Source organism: Podarcis tiliguerta, assembly GCF_965153285.1.
Source record: "Podarcis tiliguerta genome assembly, chromosome: 14".
NCBI classification, from domain to species: domain Eukaryota; kingdom Metazoa; phylum Chordata; class Lepidosauria; order Squamata; family Lacertidae; genus Podarcis; species Podarcis tiliguerta.
In genome coordinates, this window is record NC_139547.1 from 26368092 (window position 1) to 26390668 (window position 22577).

Consider the following 22577-nt stretch of genomic DNA (forward strand, 5'->3'; position numbering starts at 1 on the left):
AATCGCGTCTGCACAGACGCGTTCTGGCCCATGGAGTGATCTCTGCAGGAGTGAACCAGCCCAGGCGAGGTAAACCTTATTGACCCCTGTTTTAATATGACCGTTGCACATATAGGAACAAGAAGCATGTTCTTTTCAGTCATTAGAAAACTCAGAAAAGGACAGCGGAGGTGCTTTTCTGGAATTCTGCAACAAGTGCATTTGCATGGGTCTTGGAAGTGCAGAATCCTTCGCATCGATGCCTTCCAGCTGTTCGGATTTATTTTCCAAGACCCCCATTCTAAGTGTGTCCCCCCTCCCATGTCTCTCTCAGCCTTCTCCCTGTCACCAAAGGCCAACCTCAACAGAGGTATGCGAAAGTACTTGGCTTGTTTATTGGTAGAAACATTTCATGCAATTCCTCTGGATACGTCGTCCCCCCTTTATATATATATAAAAGTTTTCAGATTGTTGCAGCCACACATACTTGAGAATGCCCTTAGTGTTTTCCATTTCAGTGCCACCGATATGAATCTGGTGATCTGAAATTGGATTCAGCTGTGCTTGGAACAGCCAAGGCTCCTATTTGAATGCAAGGCAATCTGGGCAGAGGTGCTTGGCGCTTGACTGGCTAGATTTGTGCAAGAGCCTCCGTGGCTTGAGAGAGCTGCTCCTTCTTGCTTCCAAGACGTAGGGCTTCTATGTTCTTAGGCGTTGTTCCTTGTGAATGCTATCTTGGGTTGTGGGTTCACAAACTGGCCTTCCGCAAATCACTATTATGCAGGCGACAAATCAGGTACTCACCAGGCAGTTTTGGACTACAACTCTCATCACCCCTGGCCATTGACTGTGCTGGCAGGGGCTGATGGGAATTGTAGTTCAGCAACATCAGGAAAGACGCCAGGTTGGTGAAATCTGGGTTAGCCCCTCACATCTCTTCTCAGGGAAGTTGAGATTATCCCAAAGGAGGTGGCTTTGGCGGCAGATACCGAAAGATTTATGAGTGTCTAAGAAAACATAGGGATCCATTTTGAAATTATCCAGCATTATTTTTGTTAGGTGGCCAGTCTCTGGACTGAAACCCTTTCCAAACACCTTGCTTCTTTGCTCCCCCACCCCATGATAGGATGTGGTCTGAATGCTCATGAAGCCACCACCTTGGTGAAGCTAAGCAGGTCTGGGCCTGGTCAGTGGCTGGATGGACAACCCCATGGGTTTACACACCCCGGGGGGGGGGGGTTCTTGACATTAGATAGGTGGGTGATAAATGTACAAAATAAAATAATGTTATTGGCCAGAATGTTCTGACTTCCTGGTGACTCCTGTCATTGAGTTGTTGGTTATTTCTCCCTACCCCAACCAGTTGCCACAACTGGGAGCCATTAGCTCTAAGAAATGTGATTCAGTCTGTTATGTGCCCTCTGCCGTTCTTCCTGGTTCTTGTTGCTAATGGATTGGTGCAAAGTCATAAGTACAGTGGTACCTTGGGTTAAGAACTTAATTCGTTCTGGAGGTCCGTTCTTACCTGAAACTGTTCTTAACCTAAGGTACCACTTTAGCTAATGGGGCCTCCCGCTGCCACACAATTTCTGTTCTCTTCCTGAAGCAAAGTTCTTAACCCGAGGTACTATTTCTGGGTTAGCGGAGTCTGTAACCTAAAGCGTCTGTAACCTGAAGCGTCTGTAACCCGAGGTACCACTGTACATGAGAAGACCCTGCTGGACCAGGCCAGTGGCCCGTCTAGTCCAGCATCCTGCTCTCACAGCAGCCAACCAGATGCCTGTGTGAAACTCGCAAGCAGGACCTGAGCACAAGAGCTCTTTCCCCTTCTGGCGTTTCCAGCAACTGGGATTCAGAAGCAATGCTGCCTCTGACTGTGAAGGCAAAGCGTAGCCATATTGTTGTTGGCAGCCATTGATAGTCTTGTCCTTCATGAATTTGCCTACTCCTTTTTTAAAGCCATCCGAGCTGGTGGTCATCCCTGCCTCTTGTGGGAGAGAGTTCCATAGTTTAACGATCTTTTTCCTGCCCTAGATTGTCCAACATTTAGCTTCATTGGATTCTCATGAGCTGTAATGTTGTGTAATGTAATGAAACATTAGGAGAGAGGGACAAAATTTTTCTCGGCCCGCTTTCGCCATACCCGGTATAATTTTGTAAACTTGTGTTATGTCGCTTCTTCTCACCTTTTTCTCTAAAGTAAAAAAGTTCTTTTCTCTCGGGTGTAGGAGGCAGCCAGCATTGGCAAGACCTTCTGCTCCTCCAGTGGCAGCCATTTTGTGTTCTGGGGCTCTGGAGGGAGTGAGTTGAGTTCTATAGCTGTGTTGCTGCTCATGTTCTTAAATATGCTGACGCTGAGCCCTCTCTTCTTAAGTGAGGATAATTGTGCCAAGACTGCCAGAAAAGAGCTTGCAGATTGGGATATTTCTTTTCACAGGGCCGGAGCGGCAAATTCTGCGTCGTTCTAGCCCACTCAACTTTTGTCAAAGTCGGCCCAGAATTATTTAAAGCCCTGATCTTTCTTCTTCCCCCACCCTCCCGCCAACCCTGCAAACCCCCGTCAGCCCTGCGTTCTTTCCATCCCCCCCCCCCACTTATTTAGGCATGCTGCGAAGAATGCACAATTAAAAACAGCTGGTTATGAAAATGAGTTTTCCCCTCGAAGGCAGGAGCAAAACTCTGCGCGCAGAGAGGGGCCTGGCGGAGTTGGAATTGGCATTTGTTTCTGCTGCTGCATGTTCCTCGCTTGTTCCTTAATGCTGCCCGGCGGCCTTTTTCGGCGCTCCTAGCCTCCCCAGCTCTCTGCTCCTGGGTCTGTTGCTTTTGAAATGCTCACTGTTTTCATGCGCTCTCCACCCCTCCCTCCCCTCCGTGAGCGCCTTTCCCCCATTCACATTAATGTAAACACATGTTGCCTGGGGCGTAACGTGAATTCCCAAAGCGGTATTTTGCGCGCGCTGGAATCTTTTGTGGATTTCGGCACCGCATTTGCATATACGAGCAGCCATCCTGGCTTCATAAAGGGGGGGGGGGGGAGTAGAAAATGAGGCAGCGTTTCAGCAACCTTGCAGCAGTTGTAAATTGATTGGTAGGGAGGAGCTGGCTATGAATCCATCAGCAGGAGATTCCAGCTATCTAGAAATCGATGGTGATGTAATTCTTGGAGGAGGATGTGCGTTTCTATATTTCATTATCTCTAATCGAGCTTCGTTCATTCAGAAGAGGATTACCTGTCTCATGTTTTTGGCTGTGCATTTGATAACGTGAACTCTCTGTGGGTCTTTCCATTTCCCTGTTGCACATCATAAACATTGGGCGTATATTGGTGGGGCTGGAGTATAGCCAGCCCCCCCAGCATCTCTGTGTCCAAAGATTTGGTTCATATTTTGAACGGGAAATCTGGAACGTCCAGGGTGCGTTATTTGTATGTTGGCATGCTGAGTTTGTGTTCGTACACTCTCTCCCCACCCCACGTCTGGCACCTCCATCAACAACCCTAATTTCCATGGCTGGAAGAATATCTGAAATATTTGCAAGTGGCACCAAATTTTGAGGAGCAAGCCCTGGTGGAGCGATGAGATACTAAAATTCCTCAGCGTCCTTTTGGGAGACGGCGCTCCTGGATGACAAGTCGCTTTATGCAGAAATGTTTGTTTCCTTGATTGATTTGTGTCCTGTCTTCCGGAAATAGAAACTCGGAATCGTAAGAGATGGAGGAGTACCCCAATGGTCATCTAGTTCAACCCCCCTGCAATACAGGAATTACAACTGAAGAATCCCTGACAAATGGCTGTCCAGCCTCTGTTTAAAAACCTCCAATGAAGGAGAGCCCAGCTGCCTTGCGAGGTAGTTCGTTTCGCTGTCATCACTCTTGCTCCTCTTTTAAATACTAAAAACTTGCTTTGGGACCCACCCACCCCTATTTCACCAGTTTTGATACTGAGAACTGCTTTGTTCACAATCCGGCCTGATGAAGGGTTCAGGAGATCTCAAAAGCATGCTCACTTATTTGGTGACATTTTGGTTGGTTCTGACATGGAGGGCACCTTGTTAATGAACACTGTCCTGAGACAAAACCTGATGGAGGAAACAGAACAGCTGCCTAAAAGTTGGTGTGCAGATGATTGTTTTGAGAATTGCTTAGTTTTTCCCCTGGCAGAAATTAGATTTCTTCCTTTTGCGATCATGTCATCAGCTGGAGTGCCAGCATAGCTGATGGGCCCTCCTTGCAAGTGAATGATGTGATGTGGAGGCTTTCAAGTTTTGCTCATTTTGGGGGGAAGAGTACTGCAGGTGGAAGTCAAGAGAGTTAGGCAAATGATCAAGCAGAGGCTGGGCACGTATTTCCTTTTCTTTGATGGGGTTCTTACTTCAGGGCTAGCTATTTCCTTGGCGGCACCACTTTGCGAGATGCTCCGCATTCCCTGATAAAAGCTGAAGGTTGCATTACGGCCAGCTGAAGCTCTCTGGTTAAGGCCTAATGGGGTTTCCCGGTGGAATTCATCCTATAAACATCTACTCGATGACTGTCAGTAGATCCTAGTAAATTGGTTGTTATGCTACGTACGGAATTCACTCCTGGATGTTGTAGTGATGGTAGCAAATGGGAATAGCTTTAAAGGGGGATTAAACAAAATTTTATCATCGGTGGCTCTACCTCCACTGTCAGGACAGATGGGCCTAGCAGATAGGAAGCTGTGACCCCAAAGTCAGATTTTGCTAGGCCCAGTAACCAGCAGGCCTGGGGGTTCTGGAAAGTACAATGGGGTGAAATGCTCAGATCCTGGTTGCAGGCTTCTCATTGGAGCACCTAGTTGGCCACTGTGAGAACAGGATGCTGGGCTATGAAGGGGTTCTTGGCCTGATCCAGCACTCAGGCGTTTCTCACATTCTCTTGCCCTACATTGGGCCCTGCTAGAAGCTTGGAACCTGCAGCCACATATGTTTCTTAGTTTCTAAGGAAATTGTGAAACGGGGCTATTTTTTGCCTTTACCCAGCATCCAGACCGTTGGCCCTCCTCTCTGTCCATCTTCTTTCCTTTGCAGAATTCTGGTCAAATTGCAGCATCCCAGGCTGCTCCCCTCCTGTGGAAAGAAGCGGGAGATTGAATAGGTTGCAAATTCTATAAAGCGTGCAAGAACGGATGAATGCCCTTCTCTGATATAGTCTCCGGGGCCAGAGAAACAGGAACCCACAAGCAGGTTTTGATGTTTCTTGATTCCAAGGAGCAGCTGTTCTTAGCACTCTGGTGCCTTCCAGATGTTCTGGACCACAGCTTCCACCAGACCCAGCTGTTGTTGTGATGGGAGGTGTCATCCAAAACACATAGAGGGCAACAGGTTGGTGAAATCTGTCTTGGAGGCTCCTATAGGGCTCGTTGTGAATATAGATTGTTAGGTTTCAAGCCCAGAAAGGAAGATTCCTTAGCAATTCTTTATTTTCTGTCCTTGAAAAGGAGATATTCCGGGGGAAGGAAGCCTGAAATGACCGATGGTAACTCCAGAGTGATTAGCGGTTGCATTTTTGAGACATAACAGGTTTCTCTTTAAATGACTTGTTGTGTAAATGTTTAAAGTACTTCCTGAAATTTATACAAACGCACTTGGTAGGCCTTCAGTCATGGTCGGAGCTGTTAGCTCAGCTATCTTTTCAGGACAGGCTGAGTAGTTTTGGGAACAACCCAAACACAGATCTTTCCAGAGGCTAATTTTGGACCCAATAGACTACACATTCTCTGAGAACCTTTCTTGCCCGTATTGGGACAAAGCAACCTTGGAGAGGCCTGCCTCAAGGCCATAAGGACTCCAGGGGTCTGGTGCTCTTGATTAGCTTGTGCTAACATTTGGCAGGGAACTCTTGTGCTCGCATATTCACTGTGCGTGGTGGAGGCAGGTCCACTGGGGCAAATGGGGGCCCTGGCCCCTGACCTCAGCCTGCCCTCAGCCAGCCACTCACTTACTGACCGGGGGGGGGTGGCCCTGCCTGCCAGTTTCCTCCCTAGGCTTGGGCAATGTATTGGTACATCATCCAGGACAGGCTTGAGGGCCAGATCACAATGGTGTTTTGACCCAGCAGTATATTGAGAGTGGGAGTTGCCAGCTGTTGCCTTAGCTTCTCCGACCCAGTGGGCGAGCTGCCTCCTTCATCCCTGCGCCAGGCGTTGGCAGCAGCGACTTCACCCTGGTGCCTTTCAAGGCCAGCGGAAGTGTTCTTTCCTTTTCAACATTGTGCTGTATTGCAATGATTAGCTGGTGATGCTTCACAACGTTGAAAACCTGATATCGCTCAGCCCTATTCCTCCCTCTTCATCCCAGGTGTCACACTTGTAGATTTTAACAGTGAGGACAAAACTGGACTTAGTTGCTCTGGTGCTACCTACTCTCAGGCTCCCTGTCTTCTGCCCCACCAGCCCAGCCCAGTGCCTCTGCCATTGCTTACTGGAGTTCACAGGGAATAAACTCCATTGGTTCCCCTTCACCCTTCCATAGCTGTGCTGCCTTTGACCCGGCAGTGGTGGGGTTTGGGGTGTCCGTACGTTTTAAGTTACCTTCTGTGTAAGCGTTGCAGCTGCTGAACTGGACTCTGGGCACCATGAAAGCATCTGCCAGGGGACGGGAAGGGCCACATCTCTTCATAGGGAACTTTTGGGGGGGCCACGTGTCATTGGCGAAAGTGGGTTTATCCATGGGTGTGCCCCCTACCCTTTGCATAAAAGGCTGGATTGCAGGCACGCAAAGGCCAGTGGTTTCTGCACAAGCCACAAACACACCTCTCCAACATCCATCCAGGTAATGAGAGGCATTTTCACTTTCCAAGGACGCATTTCGGCCAGGCCAAAGTGCTCAAGGAACATGTGCTTGCAAGCCCCTTCATTATATTTGACACACAGCTCTCACCCCCTCTGGAAGTTTCCTTGTGCAGGAATTGGTTTCAGGCAATTTCCAGTGCCCCTCTCCTTCCCCACCAGCCCTAGGTGGCCACAACCCCCCTGCACTTTGCCACAGGACCGTGAAGTGACGAAGTGACAGACCGGACTCCTTTTTTCCATTACCGGGAGCCCTCGCTTGCGTCAAAGGGGGAAAGAAAGACTCTGCACCTCCAAACACGTCGGCAACGAGTGCAGTTTCCATCTGGAAAGCCCCGGGGACTTCGCAGTAATTTGCTCGGTCACTTCATTCCCCTGAAATGTCAGCAGTTCTGAGCAGGGGCACCAAGGACTGTTTCTTTCTTGCAAGCGGAGCAGAGTCATAAAGCTTAAGAAATGAGAATTTTTATTTTATTTTAAAAGCTGAGATTGAGGAAAGGGGTTGGGGGGGAGAGAGGAAACGTGTTTATTTGCCCTGCAGAATATGACTTTGTATTGCTGTGAGATGATGGTGCATGAGGAATGTCAGTGGCGATTTGGAAGGCATTTCAAATGCATGGGCTCTGCGGAGGGAAGGCTGCATTTAAGTCCTGCACTCCCATAATGTTTTCTCCTGCTAAATCATTCCAATGTTCTCGCATTCCTTGCATTTCTCAGGGCACTGCTAGTTGTTGTTATTTTTAATATATTGTGGTAACCTCATGCCCCCTGCCGCATCTGAATGGTTTTCTTTGGAAGTTACCCGGTTTTGGAAACCGTTTTGGGACATTCAGAGGTTCTCTAGTCTGAGTTGGAGGAAGAGGCTGTGCGGGGTGTGGGTGTGGGTGGGTGTTTTCCTTTGCAAACAGCCAGTTACATTTTCCAGTCCTGTTGAAATTGCTCTGCAAACAGAGGACCCAATTCCTGCCCTCTCAGATGGTGGTATAAATGAATATAAGAGGCTGGTTGCTGAATCAGGCCAAAGACTCATCTAGTCCCGCATCCTGTTCTCACAGTGGCCTACCAGATGCCTCTGGCAAGCTCACAAAGAAATAGGTTGAGTGACTTGAGAAACGTTGGACCTAAATTGGAACTCACACTGTTTATCAACCAGGCAGAAAATGATAGCTGGCCAGTACCCTGATGTGATGGGCGCATCTGACAGACTGCAATGCAAGCCTTACAGTAGTCTTGCTATGTGGCTTTACGCAGGTCACTGTATCAGTTCCTCATCGGGGGATGGGGAACCTAAGTAGCCATGACCTACCTCACAGGGCTAGTTGTGAGGGCAAACACAACAGGGAATGTAAAAATTAAAGGACCATTGAAATAAGAGTCGGGTTTTTCCATTCAGTTATCCCTGCTTATTAAATATTCTCTCAATCCATACCAAAGTCCAAATTCTGCTACCTGCAGACCCACATTTCTGCAAATGGAATAAATTTATGCTAGTGTATCAAGGCTTTGCTGTACATTTTCCTTCTGTTTCTGTGCTAGAGAAAAGCGTAGACAAATTATAAACTAAGAATAGTGACAGAACATAGTATTAGCCCTGATGAGAGGGTTTGTTTTTTAAGGTCACAGAGCAAAAAAGGAACATCCAAACAGGCTTTTCCTTTCACACTTACAGGCAAAAGGATCCTTCACACTTGCAGATTGCCTATCACCAAAGATCTGTTCCATGAATGATGCTCAGTCAGCTGCACTTTGCATACAGTGGAACCTCAGGTTGCGAACATGATCCGTGCGGGAGGCACGTTCGCAACCCACAGCGCCGCACATGCGGGTTGCGATTTGGTGCTTCTGCGCAAGCACCGAAACCTGGAAGTAACCCATTCTGGTACTTCCGGGTTAAGCGCGGTGTGCAACCCGAAATCTCGTAACCTGAAGCGTCTGCAACCCGAGGTACCACTGTATTTGGATTTGTACCATGCAAATTCAGATTAGGAGTTAAGAGTTCTCTTCTCTTCGCTTTATGAAATGGTATCCCTTTTCCCTATCCATTAAGCATGCTTCATTCTTTCCTGTCACAACAGCATCTCCCAACCTGGTGCCCTCCAAATGTTTTGCACCAGAACTCCCACCAGCCCCAGTCAGGGGCAATAGTTTCATCAGTACCAACCCAAAATTTAGTAATCCTGAACATTACTTTCCACAAGAGCAAGTGTGGAGTAATTGGTCAGATCAAATAAAACACTCAGCTGTGTTTTATTAGACTTAAGATCTCATTTGGCATCGGCGGAAAATGTTAGCACTTTATTGATTTATGGAGAGCACCTTCTGTTGCAAAGTGGCACATCAGAAGAGGAGGAGGGGAATTTGGAGGATAATGATGGGCTGATGAGTCTAAGAAGGAAAGCAAAAGCTGTTAAAAGAGAAGAATCCTCTGTCGCTTGGATGAATCTCCAAAAGTCCGGTTCAAGTCACGAGTCCTGAATTTCCCAGGAACTGGCATTCAGAGGCACACCTCCTCAGATAGTGAAGGGAGAGCATAGACACCATGCCTAGTAACCATTGATTCCCTTATCCTCTGAGAATCCATCTAACCCTCTTTTCAAGCAATGCAAGGTGTGGCCTTCATTGCCTCCTGTGGGAGCAAGTTCCATAGTTGAGCTATGCTCTGTGTGATGAAGACCCCCCCTTCCTCTATGCTCTGAATCTTCCAACATTCAGCTTCATTGGATGTCCCAATAAGATGTTTAGGTAGAGGCTCCCCCCTCCAGAAAGTAGGAAGAGGCAACACATCTAGGGCCCAGAGCAAAAGATCCAGGACTCAGGCTTCTTGGGCCACCCCACCTAACAAGCTCATCTCAGCTTGTTCATTTGAGGAGTGATGCTGAGATCCTCAGGCATCCAGTGGGTGCAATAGATAATATTCTGGAAGCTGGATAAAATGGCTTGTGTTGCGATCACAACCCCCTGTTGAATGGATCACAGAAAGGCTCTGCTTTAGAAATCTTGCTTTCGCTTTCTTGGTGATGCCTGTTTGTTCTCCACACACAGAATTACTGAGGGTTCTTGTGCTGTTTCCTGAAGTGCACAGTTTTATCCAGCTAGGGACGGCATGCGGATGTTTAGACCACGGAGGAAGTCAGCTTGCTGGTTTCTGAGCTCTGTATACAGTGGAGAGCCTTCCAAAATAACAGACTGTAGTCTTAAGTGCCAGGAAAATTGCAAGAAGCCAAGCCCAGTCTAAGCAAATAATTGGTGATGTGGGCTGCTGCTGCTCCTTCTTTTTCCCCTACCAATTTTGCATTTAACTCAGAAAGTTGGAAGGTTGTTTTTGTTAACTTTGGGAGAGCTGAAATCTTCTGCCAGGGTTGAAGCAATAAAGCATGCCCACTAGCAGCAGGCAACAAGCTGATAGCGAGTTGGTTTATTTTTAGGTGGCATTGTTTTGTGTGTGTGTGTGATTTTCCTTTGGTGAGGTTCCTCCTGGTCTTTTGGTGGGGAGCATTTGCACACTGCTGAGTCACTGGAAGGGATTGCATCCAGTTTTCGCACAACTGCCTTGAAAGAAGCAACCAGACTAATGGAAAGCGTTATCAAACTGCCTTCTCGGCTCGCAGCAAACTAATCCAGTGTGGTTGGGGCTTGAGGAGAGTAATTGAACCTGGGCTTGAACGTCCTGTTGGACTGACTTTGCACACCTGCTTCTAGCTCCTGGACTACTGTTTCAGCCCTTGCTGACTCTCTTTTGCACACTCAGTTTTTGTGTGCTTTTGGGTAGGTGTGCCAGCACGGCAAGCTGCTGAGCTGAACAACTCTGCAGCTCACTCCTGTGGTCCAAAAGCTTCTCCCCAGAGAGTTACACTCCTGGTCACTTGGTAAATTTGTTTCAGATGACAATGGAGGCTTTGGAGAGACGGGACCTCCATCCTCTCTCTGCTTTCCGGTCTATCCTTTTTATCTCCCCAGCAGGGAGGCTCTTCCTAATGTTATAATTACCTGCAAACATTGTGGTTCGTTGAGGTGGAGCTTGCAGGAGCCAGGGGGGGGGCAGGCGGTTATTTTATTTCAAGTCCGCTTGGAAGCCGGAGTCTGTTGCAGTCATGCCATCACCCTGAAAGCGGGGCTTAAATTACAGGCTTGACTGTGGCTTCCCCCCACCCCTTTTTTTCTTTCAGAATTTGTGCCAAGTTGCAATTTACTTAATGAAATCCTGCTCTTTGGTTCGGCGGGGATATCTTTTGCAGATGTTGACTCGACTCAGCCCTTCCCCAAGCTGGTGCCCTCCTGATGTTTCAGACCACGACTCCCATCAGCCCCCGCTGCCAGCACTGCCGTGATGTTGAGGGGGTTGATGGGAATCACAGCCCAAAACATCTGGAGGGTGCCAGCTTAGAGATGGGCTGATTTAATCCCATGTTTGTGTGTGCTTGCTCCCCGCCCCCTTTGCACTGTTTTTAAAAAATGTGAGCCGTGCAGTTTTGTTTCCGGCTTTGTTTTGTTCCTAACAGTGTTGCGATGGCCGCCACCAACTCTGTCCGTGTGCGGGGGGGAAAGTGGCTCTCACGTCCTGCCTAGCTTCTCTTCTCTTGCTTCCCCCACCCCAAAAAAATTGATAGTACCTCCTAAGGAAATAAACCTTAGAGAATAAGAACTTTGAGATATGCCGTCACAGATCTTTATGTTCCCTTCCGATTTGTAATGGCCAGACAGATCAAATGTCTCTCTCACACACCCCTTTTCTGATTTTCCTCTGCCTCTGGTGTTGGTTTTGGTGTGGGAGGGGGTTGTTTTTCATAGGCCTTCGGCTCACCCCTCTCCCTCTGCCAAAGGCTGCACTGAGGTCACAGGATCACAGCCCTGCAAAAGCCCTCATCCAAAATAGCACTGCGTTGTTGTTGTTGTTGTTGTCATTTCTTTTTAAAATTTCCTTAATCGCCATTACAGTGGTACCTCTGGTTAAGAACTTAATTCATTCTGGAGGTCTGTTCTTAACCTGAAGCACCACTTTAGCTAACGGGGCCTCCCGCTGCCACCGTACTGCAGCGGTGCAATTTCTGTTCTTACCCTGAAGCAAAGTTCTTAACCCAAGGTACTATTTCTGGGTTAGCGGAGTCTGTAACCTGAAGCGACTGTAACCTGAAGCATCTGTAACCCGAGGTACCACTGTACTAACAACCCCAAAGTGTGGTAGCATTGTACCGTATGCAAAGCAAGCAAGCAATGAAAACAATAAGAAAAAGAAATGACGACACACCGATACAAATCAAGACACCCTTCTTTCCCAAGATGACCTGGATGACGACTGTTGAGCATCCAAGTCCGTACCCCCTGCCTGTACGGGCCAGTCTTGACAGACTCTAGGGTTGTGCGCCCATCTCATTTAAGAGGCCGGGGGCCAGCGCTGTCCGGAGACACTTCCGGGTCGCGTGGCCAGCGTGACATCGCTGCTCTGGCAAGCCAGAGCCGCACACGGAAACGCCGTTTACCTTCCTGCCAGTAAGCGGTCCCTATTTATCTACTTGCACCCGGAGGTGCTTTCGAACTGCTAGGTTGGCAGGGGCTGGGACCAAACAACGGGAGTGCACCCCGCCGCGGGGATTCAAACCGCCGACCTTTCGATCGGCAAGCCCTAGGCGCTGAGGCTTTTACCCACAGCGCCACCTGAGTCCCATCCAAGTCTGTAGCATAGGAAATAAAATCCCACCAGCGGTTTTTGAAATTAGCCATGCGCCAACCGCATTTTGCTGCTAACACAGGTCAAGCTACGACTTCGTGGAGCTTTCTGGGCATCAGGTTGGCAACCACAGTTTAAAAACCTCTGCCTTAGTCTATACCATTTCCACTTCCACTGTGGAAATGTGTGTGTGTTTCTCCTTCTCGCATACTGGGACAAGTGAATTGTTGTAAGAGCAAGTTACACTCAAACAATGTGGCTCAGATAATAGAATCATAGAATTGTAGCATTGGAAAGAGGGACCCCAGGGGTCATTTAGTCCAACCACCTGGCAATTAGGCATTCCGTTGTGTGGCGATTGTAACCGAGATTTGAGCTGCCATTTGGCACCTAGATTATATACCTGAGTTTCTAACATTGCCCACCAGATTACATAAAAGCAGCCTGGATCCTACATCCCCCTGGAGATGTGCAGTTTATGTATCACTTTTTCCGCAGTAGCCAAAGTCTTGTACCACAGATGTAGATCTTTCAAGACTACGGGGCTATTGAAATTCTAGCTGCCGCTCACATCCATGTCACAAGCTCTTTAGAACAGCAAGCCTTCATGTTGTCTGTCTACATTTTCAGTAATGATGGTTGTGCCAGTTTTTTGAACAATCTCAGCTACCCCAGCTTCATCCTGGCAGTGGGGTGGCTTGGCTCCATGTTCGCTGGGTTGCCTGGTGAGGTGTTTTGTCTGTTACGGGGGCAGCAAACTTCTGTCAGCCTGAGGGCCGCACTCCCTTGCAGGCAAACTTCTGGGGGCCACATGTGAATAGCAGTGGACAGGACCAGAGGCAACAAGTCAGTCAAGGAGAAGATGGGATTTTTGTAATAGTAGGCTATTTTCCAGGGTGAGCCGGTGTAGTATAAAGCCTAAGAGCAGGGGTGGGCAACCTAAGGCCCGTGGGCCAGATGCAGCCCAATTGCCTTCTCAATCTGGCCCACAGATGGTCCGGGAATCGGCGTGTTTTTACATGAGTAGAATGTGTGCTTTTATTTAAAATGCATCTCTGGGTTATTTGGGGGGCATAGGAATTCGTTCATATTTTTTTCCAAAATATAGTCCGGCCCACCACATGGTCTGAGGGACAGTGGACCAGCCCACGGCTGAAAAAGGTTGCTGACCCCTGCCTAAGGGTGTTGCTTGCATCCTCCGGAGACATCCACAGCCAAAAGGGGATTTGATCCCAGGCTCTGTCTTCCCTCATCCTTTTCTAACCTCTCAAGGCCAGCCTTAGTCCACATGATGCCTCCCAGATGTTTGGGGCTATAGCTCCCAAACAGGCTGGGACTTATGGGAGTTGTAGTTTAAACCATCTGGGGGGGCGCCAGGTGGTCACAGGATATTTTGGCATTCCTGGTAAAACCTCACGCCTCTCTTCAAGGCTTCTCCCCCTTCCCCTGTTTTTAACTGTGTGCTTTCCATCAGAAAATGCAAAAGGGGGGAAAATGTCTGTAGAGTTTGGGGTTTCTTTGTTGTGGGTAACACGCTGTGAACATTCTCCGCTAGGTCTTGCGGTTGCATTGCTATCAGAAGCGCAGGGCAAACGATGCCCACTGCCTCAGCCAGTGCAGGAAGTGGTGAGACTTGCCAGGAATGTAACTTGCACCCTCAAGATTAATTAATAACCAGCGCTGGCTTTGGGCCACGCTCCAAGGATCAGGGAGAGCAAAAGGGGGCAGGCAGGGGAAGGCTTTTCTAAGAAGGGCATTTAAAAAGGAGCTGGTGAGTTCTGTCTTTTAAAAATGAAATAGCACGACAGTGCTTAGTTTTTGCAGAACCGCTGCATGTTATTTTGCACTTCGGCTCTGAGGCCAGAGGATAAAACGTTTGCAGAGATCCATGGTGTCGGGGACACCCTCCTGTGGCTAAGGGGTCCTCTGCAATCAGCCGAGGCTCACAGTTTAATCCAACCTACGCCAAGATGATATCACCTGGATGTCTCGGACTACAACTCCCATCAGCCCCCAGGGGCCAATGTGGCTCTGTTCCCATCAGTTCCTGTGCCATACAGCTGGCTGGGGATGATGGAAGTTGTAGACTGGAGGGCACCAGGTTGGCGAAGGCTGTTCTAGTCACATGTTGCTTGTCTCTGTACTGTCAGAGCGCTGGTCTCTCGGTGGAAGCCCCAATGATCTTAAAAGGAATAGTGATGTCATAGAATCATAGAGTTGGAAGAGACCACAAGGGCCATCGAGTCCAACCCCCTGCCATGTGAAGCCTTGCAAACCCTCTCAGCGTTGCCAAACCATCCTGTATCCACACTTCTGAAACTAGGGGTGTGTGGACAGCCCTACCCCCAGGAGATTTGCTTTCTGGCTTCCCTATAATCCCTGAGTTTCCCCCCGCCCCACAAGAGGTACCTCTGAAGTCCTTTTGACTTTTTTCTTTTGGCAAAATTTGGGGGGGCAGCTCTTACGGAAACCACGATTTGCCGTGGGCCCTCTCTGTGTGTGTCCTCCGCCCATGCACTCAACCTCAAGGAGCAGCATAAAGAGGCGGGGAGGGGTCTTTCGAGGGAGGGGTGTGGGGAGTAAAGCGAGCTGACGGCTGACTTAACTCCGAAGGTATGTCTCTGAAGAGTTGGCTTGTACAAACAAGCAGTTTGGGGCTGTGAAAGCACTGCTCCAACAATGCCCCCCCCCCCAACCTGTCACGGATCGCCTGTCTTGGGACCCGCCAATCTCGCCTCCTGCATAATAATGAAATAAGGAGGGAGGGAAAGCTTTTGAGGAGGGAGAGAGGGAGGGAGCTGGCGGAGTTGGTTGCAGGCCATGCCTCTTGCAAGTTTTCCACCACCAGATAAGTCCCTCGCTCTCCATTGGAGCTCTTAATGTAATGGGATAGTTCTGGAGGCAGGGTTTAGCTCTGTTTTATAGTGATGCATTCCAGCTGAAACTTGTAAGGCTGAGGTATTTTAAGTATACTGGCTTGATGAAAATGATTCGAAGCAGTGTTGGGGCAGGATGCGGGGGGGGGGGGGCAGCGGAGGTTGACGACTACATTTTCTGGCTTTAAAGTACCATTTTCTGCAGGGGGAATTTTACTTCTTCCTTACTCAGCTACTTCTTACTGAGGATATTTGTCGTGGGCTGGTCCGTATGAATGAGAAAATATGCAGCATGGTCTCTAGAGCAAAAGAAGGGTCACGGAATAAATTTCGAAGTGGTTGGATGCAGGGATTGGGTGCCCTGCACAGTCCCTTGATTCGCCTTATGGCGAGCAAAATCAGAATACATTGTGCAAAAGTTTTGTAGTTTAAAGAAACGCAGAATAGATCAGGGAAAGGCAAAGCATTCAGATTTGCTCCATCTGAGTAATATGTGTGTGGGACTCAGTCGTTCCCAGAATCCCACTTACCTTTCCCCAGAATTAGAGTTGTCTAAATGCAGGGTAAAATCAAATAAAGAAGCAAGGATTGTGCGTGGTGTCAATTAAAAGGGGAGTCGGACAGTAAGAAGTCCAATTTGGAGGATACCTCTGAGAGCTGCTCTACTATTTTTAAAAAAAGTAAGAACATAAGAAGAGCCTTGCTGGATTTAGACCAAGGCTGAGCTAGTCCAGCATCCTGTTCTCACAGTGGCCAGCCAGATAGCTGTGGGAAACCCGCAAGCAGAACCTGAACACAGGAACACCCTCTGCCCCTGTGGTTTCCAGCAACAGGTATTCAGAAACATTACTATCCCTGGTGCAGAGCATAGAGCCATCGTGGCTGGTAGCCATTGATAGCCTCCTCCTCAATGAATTTGTCCAAACTTCCTTTAAAGGTAAAGGTAAAGGGACCCCTGACCATTGGGTCCAGTCGTGGCCGACTCTGGGGTTGCGGTGCTCATCTCGCTTTATTGGCCGAGGGAGCTGGTGTACATCTTCCGGATCATGTGGCCAGCATGACTAAGCTGCTTCTGGCAAACCAGAGCAGCGCACGGAAACACCATTTACCTTCCTGCCAGAGCGGTACCTATTTATCTACTTGCACTTTGACTTTGGCGTGCTTTCGAACTTCTAGGTTGGCAGGAGCAGGGACCAAGCAATGGGAGCTCACCCCGTCGCGGGGTTTCGAACCACCGACCTTCTCATCGGCAAGTCCTTGGCTCTGTGGTTTAACCCACAGCACCACCCGTGTCCCTAAACTTCCTTTAATGCCATCTATATTGGTGGGTTAGGTTGAGAGCGGGTGTCCGGCCCGAGACCAGCCAGTGAGCTTCATGGCAGAGTGGAGATATAAACTCTGGTCCTAGTAGAGTGCTGTAGCAACTACACAACACTGGGAAGTCATGTCCTTCATCCCAGATCTTCATGTGAGTTGCCAGAGGGAGTTGTCTTATTCCAGGCAGGTTGCAAGCAGCCCTTATATCCTGCACGGTTTTCAGGGATGAAAAGACTGCTGTTTGTCAAAGTGGAGAGAAGCCCCTTTTTTGCCAATGGGCTCAGCATTTATTATCAGGTGACTCTGAATGACATCCTTTTCCCCCCACAAGGAAGTTGCCCGTGGAATTTTTTGCAAGGACCACAAAGCCACTTGTTGCTTTCTGAGCCCAAGCAAACCGGTTGGAGGCAGGTGGCTGAGTTCCAGGGGTCTGGCTGGAAGCCCTAAGTTACGTGACATCCATGTCTCTTCCGCCGCCCCCACCCCATCCCTCCAGTCAATGTTATTTCCCTTGAATGGGTTTCAGAGTTCAACAGGAACTGCATCTTCCTCCACAAGGTTGGGCAATTAAGCTGCCTTCGGGTTTTCAAATCCTTCCCCTCAGAGCGGAGGCTAAGTGCCGGGTCTCAAAGGGACACCTCCTTTGGAAAACTGGAAAATCTGAGGTGCTTTTGTTTTCCTTCCTCCTAGAAAGAATACATTTTTATTACCTCTAGATTCCACAATTATATCTATCAACACATGCACACTGAGAGACGTATATATATGCGCATATATAGGTGAGCATCCTGTTCTAGATGGGGGGTGCACTCCCCCAAAAAACATTGGCTTTGCCATCTTGAGGTGTTTATTGATACAGCAATGGAATTAGTAACTCAAGTGACCTCTGTGGCTCAATGTGGCTTTTATCAGCTGATCTGCAAGCTGTCATCTTACCTGCATGGTGATACCTTGGCTCCTATTCCCCATGTTCTGATAACGTCCCGTTTAGACTGTTGCATTATACATGGAGCAGCCTTTAAGAAAGGTCCGAAGACTGCAAGGGGTCCAGAGCAGGGATGTGAGATTAAGTGGGTCGACTTATAGCACCTGTGCTTTGCCAGCTCTACTCTCCCCCCATCGCCACCTCAGTCTGTTTCCAGCTCATCATTTTAAAGTGCTGGCTTTATCTCATTTAAAGCTGTACGCCAGTGGTTCTCAAATGCTTGGTTCTCTAAACCCATCCCCAGTGTCTGCTGCTCTACCCTATAAAGAGCATTATTCACAATAGCGGTCTGCACGACTCACTAAGGAAGATAACAACACAATAACATTCAAAACAGCAGCAGTGAATTGCGCATTTATTCAAAATCCAGTTAAAACTATTTAATTGAATTAATCCAACAACACTGATGGACTTGGTCCAGTGATGTCAGCTTTTAGAAGTCTTGGTAGCCATTTACACCCCCAGTGCCCCCCTCGGTACGCCACCCCTCAGGGAGCAGTACCACCCACTTAGAGAACCACTGCTGTTGGTAACTTGGGAACAGGCCAAAGTCGCTTTCTGCCATCGTTAGGCTACCCAAACCTTTGGGTGCCCCCACCAAATGAAGCCAGCTGGGCAACCGCCAGCAGTGGCACCCCAGTTGGAATAGCCTGTGCTATTTTCTAGAGCCAACTTTCCATCTTTTTGTTCACCCTTTCTGATCACCCAGGTCTTTTAAATCAATTAGGTCACCCAAGCCTCTGTCTTTTAAATGCATTTAATTTTGGGAGTTGCTTCCAGGCCTGCTTTGTTGTGTTTCTGCAGTTCCCCACCCCCACGAAATCATTTTTCCATTTTCCTTTGTGTTCCATTTGTTTGTTGTTGTTTCACTTGTTTATCATAAACTGTCCAAATAAATCCCATGTCAAAGGGATCACAGCTCAGGGCAAACTGATCTACCAAACGATCGGGAAATTATTAACACAAGCAAATGAGCCAAAGAAGAAAAGCTGTTTTCATGTATGCACTTAAAAAAAAAAAAGAACACCCCCCCCCCCTGCGACTGCTACTCTTGAGAATCCCCAAGGGCTTGGTTGATTGACAAAACATGAAACCATTTTCTTGCACCAGCCAGATTATTAAGCCTGTTGCATTGTCTGGCTGAGAGGTGGGGAAAGCACCATTATCTCCACCCCCCCTCCCTTCCCTTTCTCCCCTTTTAAAATTGTAGAGTTACAGCTCTCAAGTTAAAACTCTCTTTTAACAAAGCTGCACAGTTCCAGAGATTGTTCTCCAGGCAAGCGGGGTCTATATTTCCCCTGCCAGTGAAATTTGAGAATGAAAGGGGAAGGTGGGGGCAGTGTGGAGTGGGGCGGGGCAGGGGCACTAAGCCCCTGTTTTTGAAATCCGGTGAGTCAATGGAATCTCTCAAGCAAAATGATGGCATCAGCCTGTGTGCGAGTTAATCGGACTTGAAGGTATGAAGGCAGAGGGGTCAGGAGGCCGCCGTCTCGTGATAGATTGTCAGGGAGCTGAATACCAGCTCCTTGCCAGGTCCGTAGCTCCGCCCCGAACCGAGAATCCTGGCCTGGTGCTGCACAGCCACAGTGGTGGAGCTAAGTCCGGCCAGAGCTGGAGAGACCAGTCCCCACACGCAGGAGCAGGCAGAGAATCATTGTTTGCCTTCTGATTCTATGTTTGCTTACCAATCGAAGCCTGGCATTTCTAAGTGGCTGAGCCCCATTTGGCCAGGGAAATGGCGGGGGAGACGCTTTCAGAAAGGAAGGGGCTCCCATCTCTTTGACAGAGTTCCTTGGAGGAGAAGGGAAAGCATTTTGGAGAGTTCCGGGAAAATGTTTCCATAGGAATCCTCCAAAACGTTTGGGTTGGAATATTTATCAGACTCCAGGGTTATCTCTGGCATTCTTTCTGAACTACAGTTTGAAGCAGAATAGAAGGCGACAGCCAGCTGTTTTGGTCGGGGAAGAAAGTGGCGGGGATTGTGGATTTTCACTGAACTTTGGTGGCAGTGGGTGAGAATCTTTGAGACTCGAGAGGAGTCATGATGGCTTGAACTTGCCTTGGCCCTTCCACTGCCCTCTGGCAGACTCTCCTTCCAGCCTGGTGTCATCCAGGTGTTTTGGAATCTGCCTCATCATAATTGGTCAGCGCTTGACAGCTGGTGGGAGGCAGAGTCCAAAGTATCTGGAAGGTACCAAGGACCAATAGCCTTGGATCAATCTTTGACAGCCTTGTGCCCACCAGGTTGGATGCCTGAAGACTCTTGGGATCAGCTGTGATTCCTGCATTGCAGGGGGTTGGCTGGATGATCCTTTGGAACCCTTCCAACACCGCCATTCTTTGAAGAACAACAACAACAAAAGGATCCCATTTACAAACTGGGTTACCAGGGGCTGTGGGGCACAGAGCCTGGGATTCTGTGTATGTACAGTAACTGCCCTGGAACAGTATAGGTGCTCTCCCACACTCCAGAGCAAGCATGGGGAGCAAAGAATGAATCAAAGAAGAGCCGTAGAGTTGGAAGGGACTGCAAGGGCCATCTAGTCCAAGCCCCTGCAATGCAGGGACCTTTTTGCCCAACGTGGAGCTCAAATCCCTGACCCCAAGATTAAGTTCCGACTGAGCTGTCTTGGGGCTATGAAGATGTTTGCAATATTGGGGCTGGCCGTGTAAAACCTCTGGATTGTGCTGGACTTCCACCCACACCTGGTTAATGGAGCCAGGTCTCCTGTCTTCCAAGCTTTCGCTGCTGACTAGAGTAAGCTTCTTGTGGCATCTGCAAGCTTGCAGACTCTTGGACACAGAGGAACACGGGAAGCTGCCTTTTACTGAGTCCATCTAGTTCAGCATTGTCTACACTGGCAGAAGCTTTCTGGGATTCCCAGGCAAGAGATATTTCTCAGTCCTAGCTGGAGATGCTGTGACTTTTCTGTGTGGCTCTTCCTGAGCTAGGAACAGCGATGTTTTGGCACAGGGAGGTGGAGTGGGCAGCCTTAAGCCTCCTTAACAGAGTCGGGGAAATAAATCCTCTGAGCACTCGAGAGGCAGGAGATGCTGGGCGTGTGCAGAACTTGAGTGTGGTTCAGCTGTGGCAGCAGAAAAGAGCCGAGCGAAAGGCGGGGCGGCCAGGGAATTGACGCAGATAGGGTGCTTGCAGGAGGACTTTCTGTTTATTTTACGGTCATCCTTGGAATCCCCCGAATGGTTTTTTTTGGAAAAGAGCCTGCTGAGCTCTCCAGATTACATGTTTTGAAAGCAGCTTCACCTTTCCAGGGCCCCTTTCAAGGATGTCGATTCCTGGGCTGCACAGTTTAGCAAGTGGGGCAATGGGAGGCAACCCTTGGGTTATCGCTCTGCCTCTGTTTCCTGGGGCCGTGGAATAGGGGCAGGGAAAGGAACCGGGGGGGGAGGGGGGATTTCCCCGACGCTCCTTTTTAAGCCCTAAATCTTTGATTGTCACTAACGCAGCCCTGTTGAAAGTCCAGTTGAACTGGTTTGCAAATCGCACACACAAAATCCCGAGCGCATTTGGGATAAGTTGCATTTGGGTGACGGAGGTCCACCTCTGACGCCAGTTGAACACACAACATGAGGTTTGCTGCTTTGGAAACTAACCTTCCCTTTCTGCGTCTCCTCTTCTCCTTAGATGCCAGCATGTCCCCTGACGCCATTAAGCAAAGCCATTGGTGCAACGTCGCCTACTGGGAGCACCGTACGCGCGTCGGGCGCCTCTACACCGTGTACGAACAGTCCGTCAGTATCTTCTATGACCTACCTCAAGGAAACGGCTTCTGCCTGGGACAGCTGCAGCTGGAGAACAGGAACGAGACTGTCCGCCGGACTCGAAGTAAGATTGGATATGGGATTTTGCTCAGCAAGGAGCAGGACGGCGTGTGGGCCTACAACCGCAGCGAGCACCCCATCTTCATCAACTCCCCGACACTGGACATTCCCAATTGCCGGACTCTCATCGTGCGCAAAGTGATGCCTGGCTACTCGATCAAGGTCTTCGACTACGAGAAGTCTTGCCTCTTGCAGCACGCCACGGACTTGGGGTACCCCGACGGGCCTTTTGACCCTAACAGTGTCCGGATCAGCTTTGCAAAAGGCTGGGGCCCTTCCTACTCCAGACAGTTCATTACCTCCTGCCCCTGCTGGCTGGAGATTTTGCTCAACAACCACAGATAGCCGCTCCAGCCTTGGAGGAGGAGGAGGAGGAGAGCCGAGTGGGACACGAGACTTATCCCCAAATATCATCTACCTAGATTTAATATAAAGTTTTATATATTATATGAAAATATATATTATACTTGTAATTATGGAGTCATTTTTACAATGTAATTATTTATGTATGGTGCAATGTGTATATGGACAAAAAATGGAAAATGCACTTTGGCTTAGAGGTCTTTCAATACAGTTGTGTTTGTTTTTAAGGAGGAAAAAAAATTATACAGCAAAAATTGGAAGTAGCGCCATGTTTGGGCTGTATAGTTTTTTATATTAAAAAAAATAGTAATACCCAGGAAAAAAAAAAAAAGCTAATACCGGACACTCGTTGATAATAAAGTATTTGCATTATAGGTTTTGCCCCCCTGCCCCAAAGTGTCTAATTTTTAAAACAAAGGAAGAATATGTAAGGAAACATACTTCTAGGATATGAACAAAAAGGGATTTTGAAGTCCAAAATGGAGCTGAGAAGTTTGCGCCTGCAAGTTTTCTCTCTCCACGCCCCAAACCTAATAGTTGTTTTACCTGGGTGGCCTTAGTTACCCTTAAACAATGATAATCAAGAACACGGACAATTTTGCTGTATACAATCATACAGAACCCAGCCTCTTGTCGTGTTGCAGCCTGCAGATCAGGGCTCAGCAACCTTTTTCAGCCCTGGGCCGGTCCACTGTCCCTCAGACCATGTGGGGGGCCGGACTATATTTTGAAAAAAATAATGA

At 48.6% G+C, this 22577-nt stretch overlaps 1 protein-coding gene across 1 annotated transcript in view; it reads left to right on the top strand.

Annotated features, from left to right (window-relative positions):
• Nucleotides 1-22208, top strand: part of SMAD6 (SMAD family member 6) — a 55868-nt gene extending 33660 nt beyond the window's left edge. The window contains exon 4 of the mRNA XM_083412131.1: nt 21275-22208. Coding sequence (XP_083268257.1) covers nt 21275-21816 — 542 coding nt within the window. The 3' untranslated portion in view covers nt 21817-22208. The remainder of the gene's footprint in view (nt 1-21274) is intronic.
• Nucleotides 22209-22577: the final 369 nt, after the last annotated feature.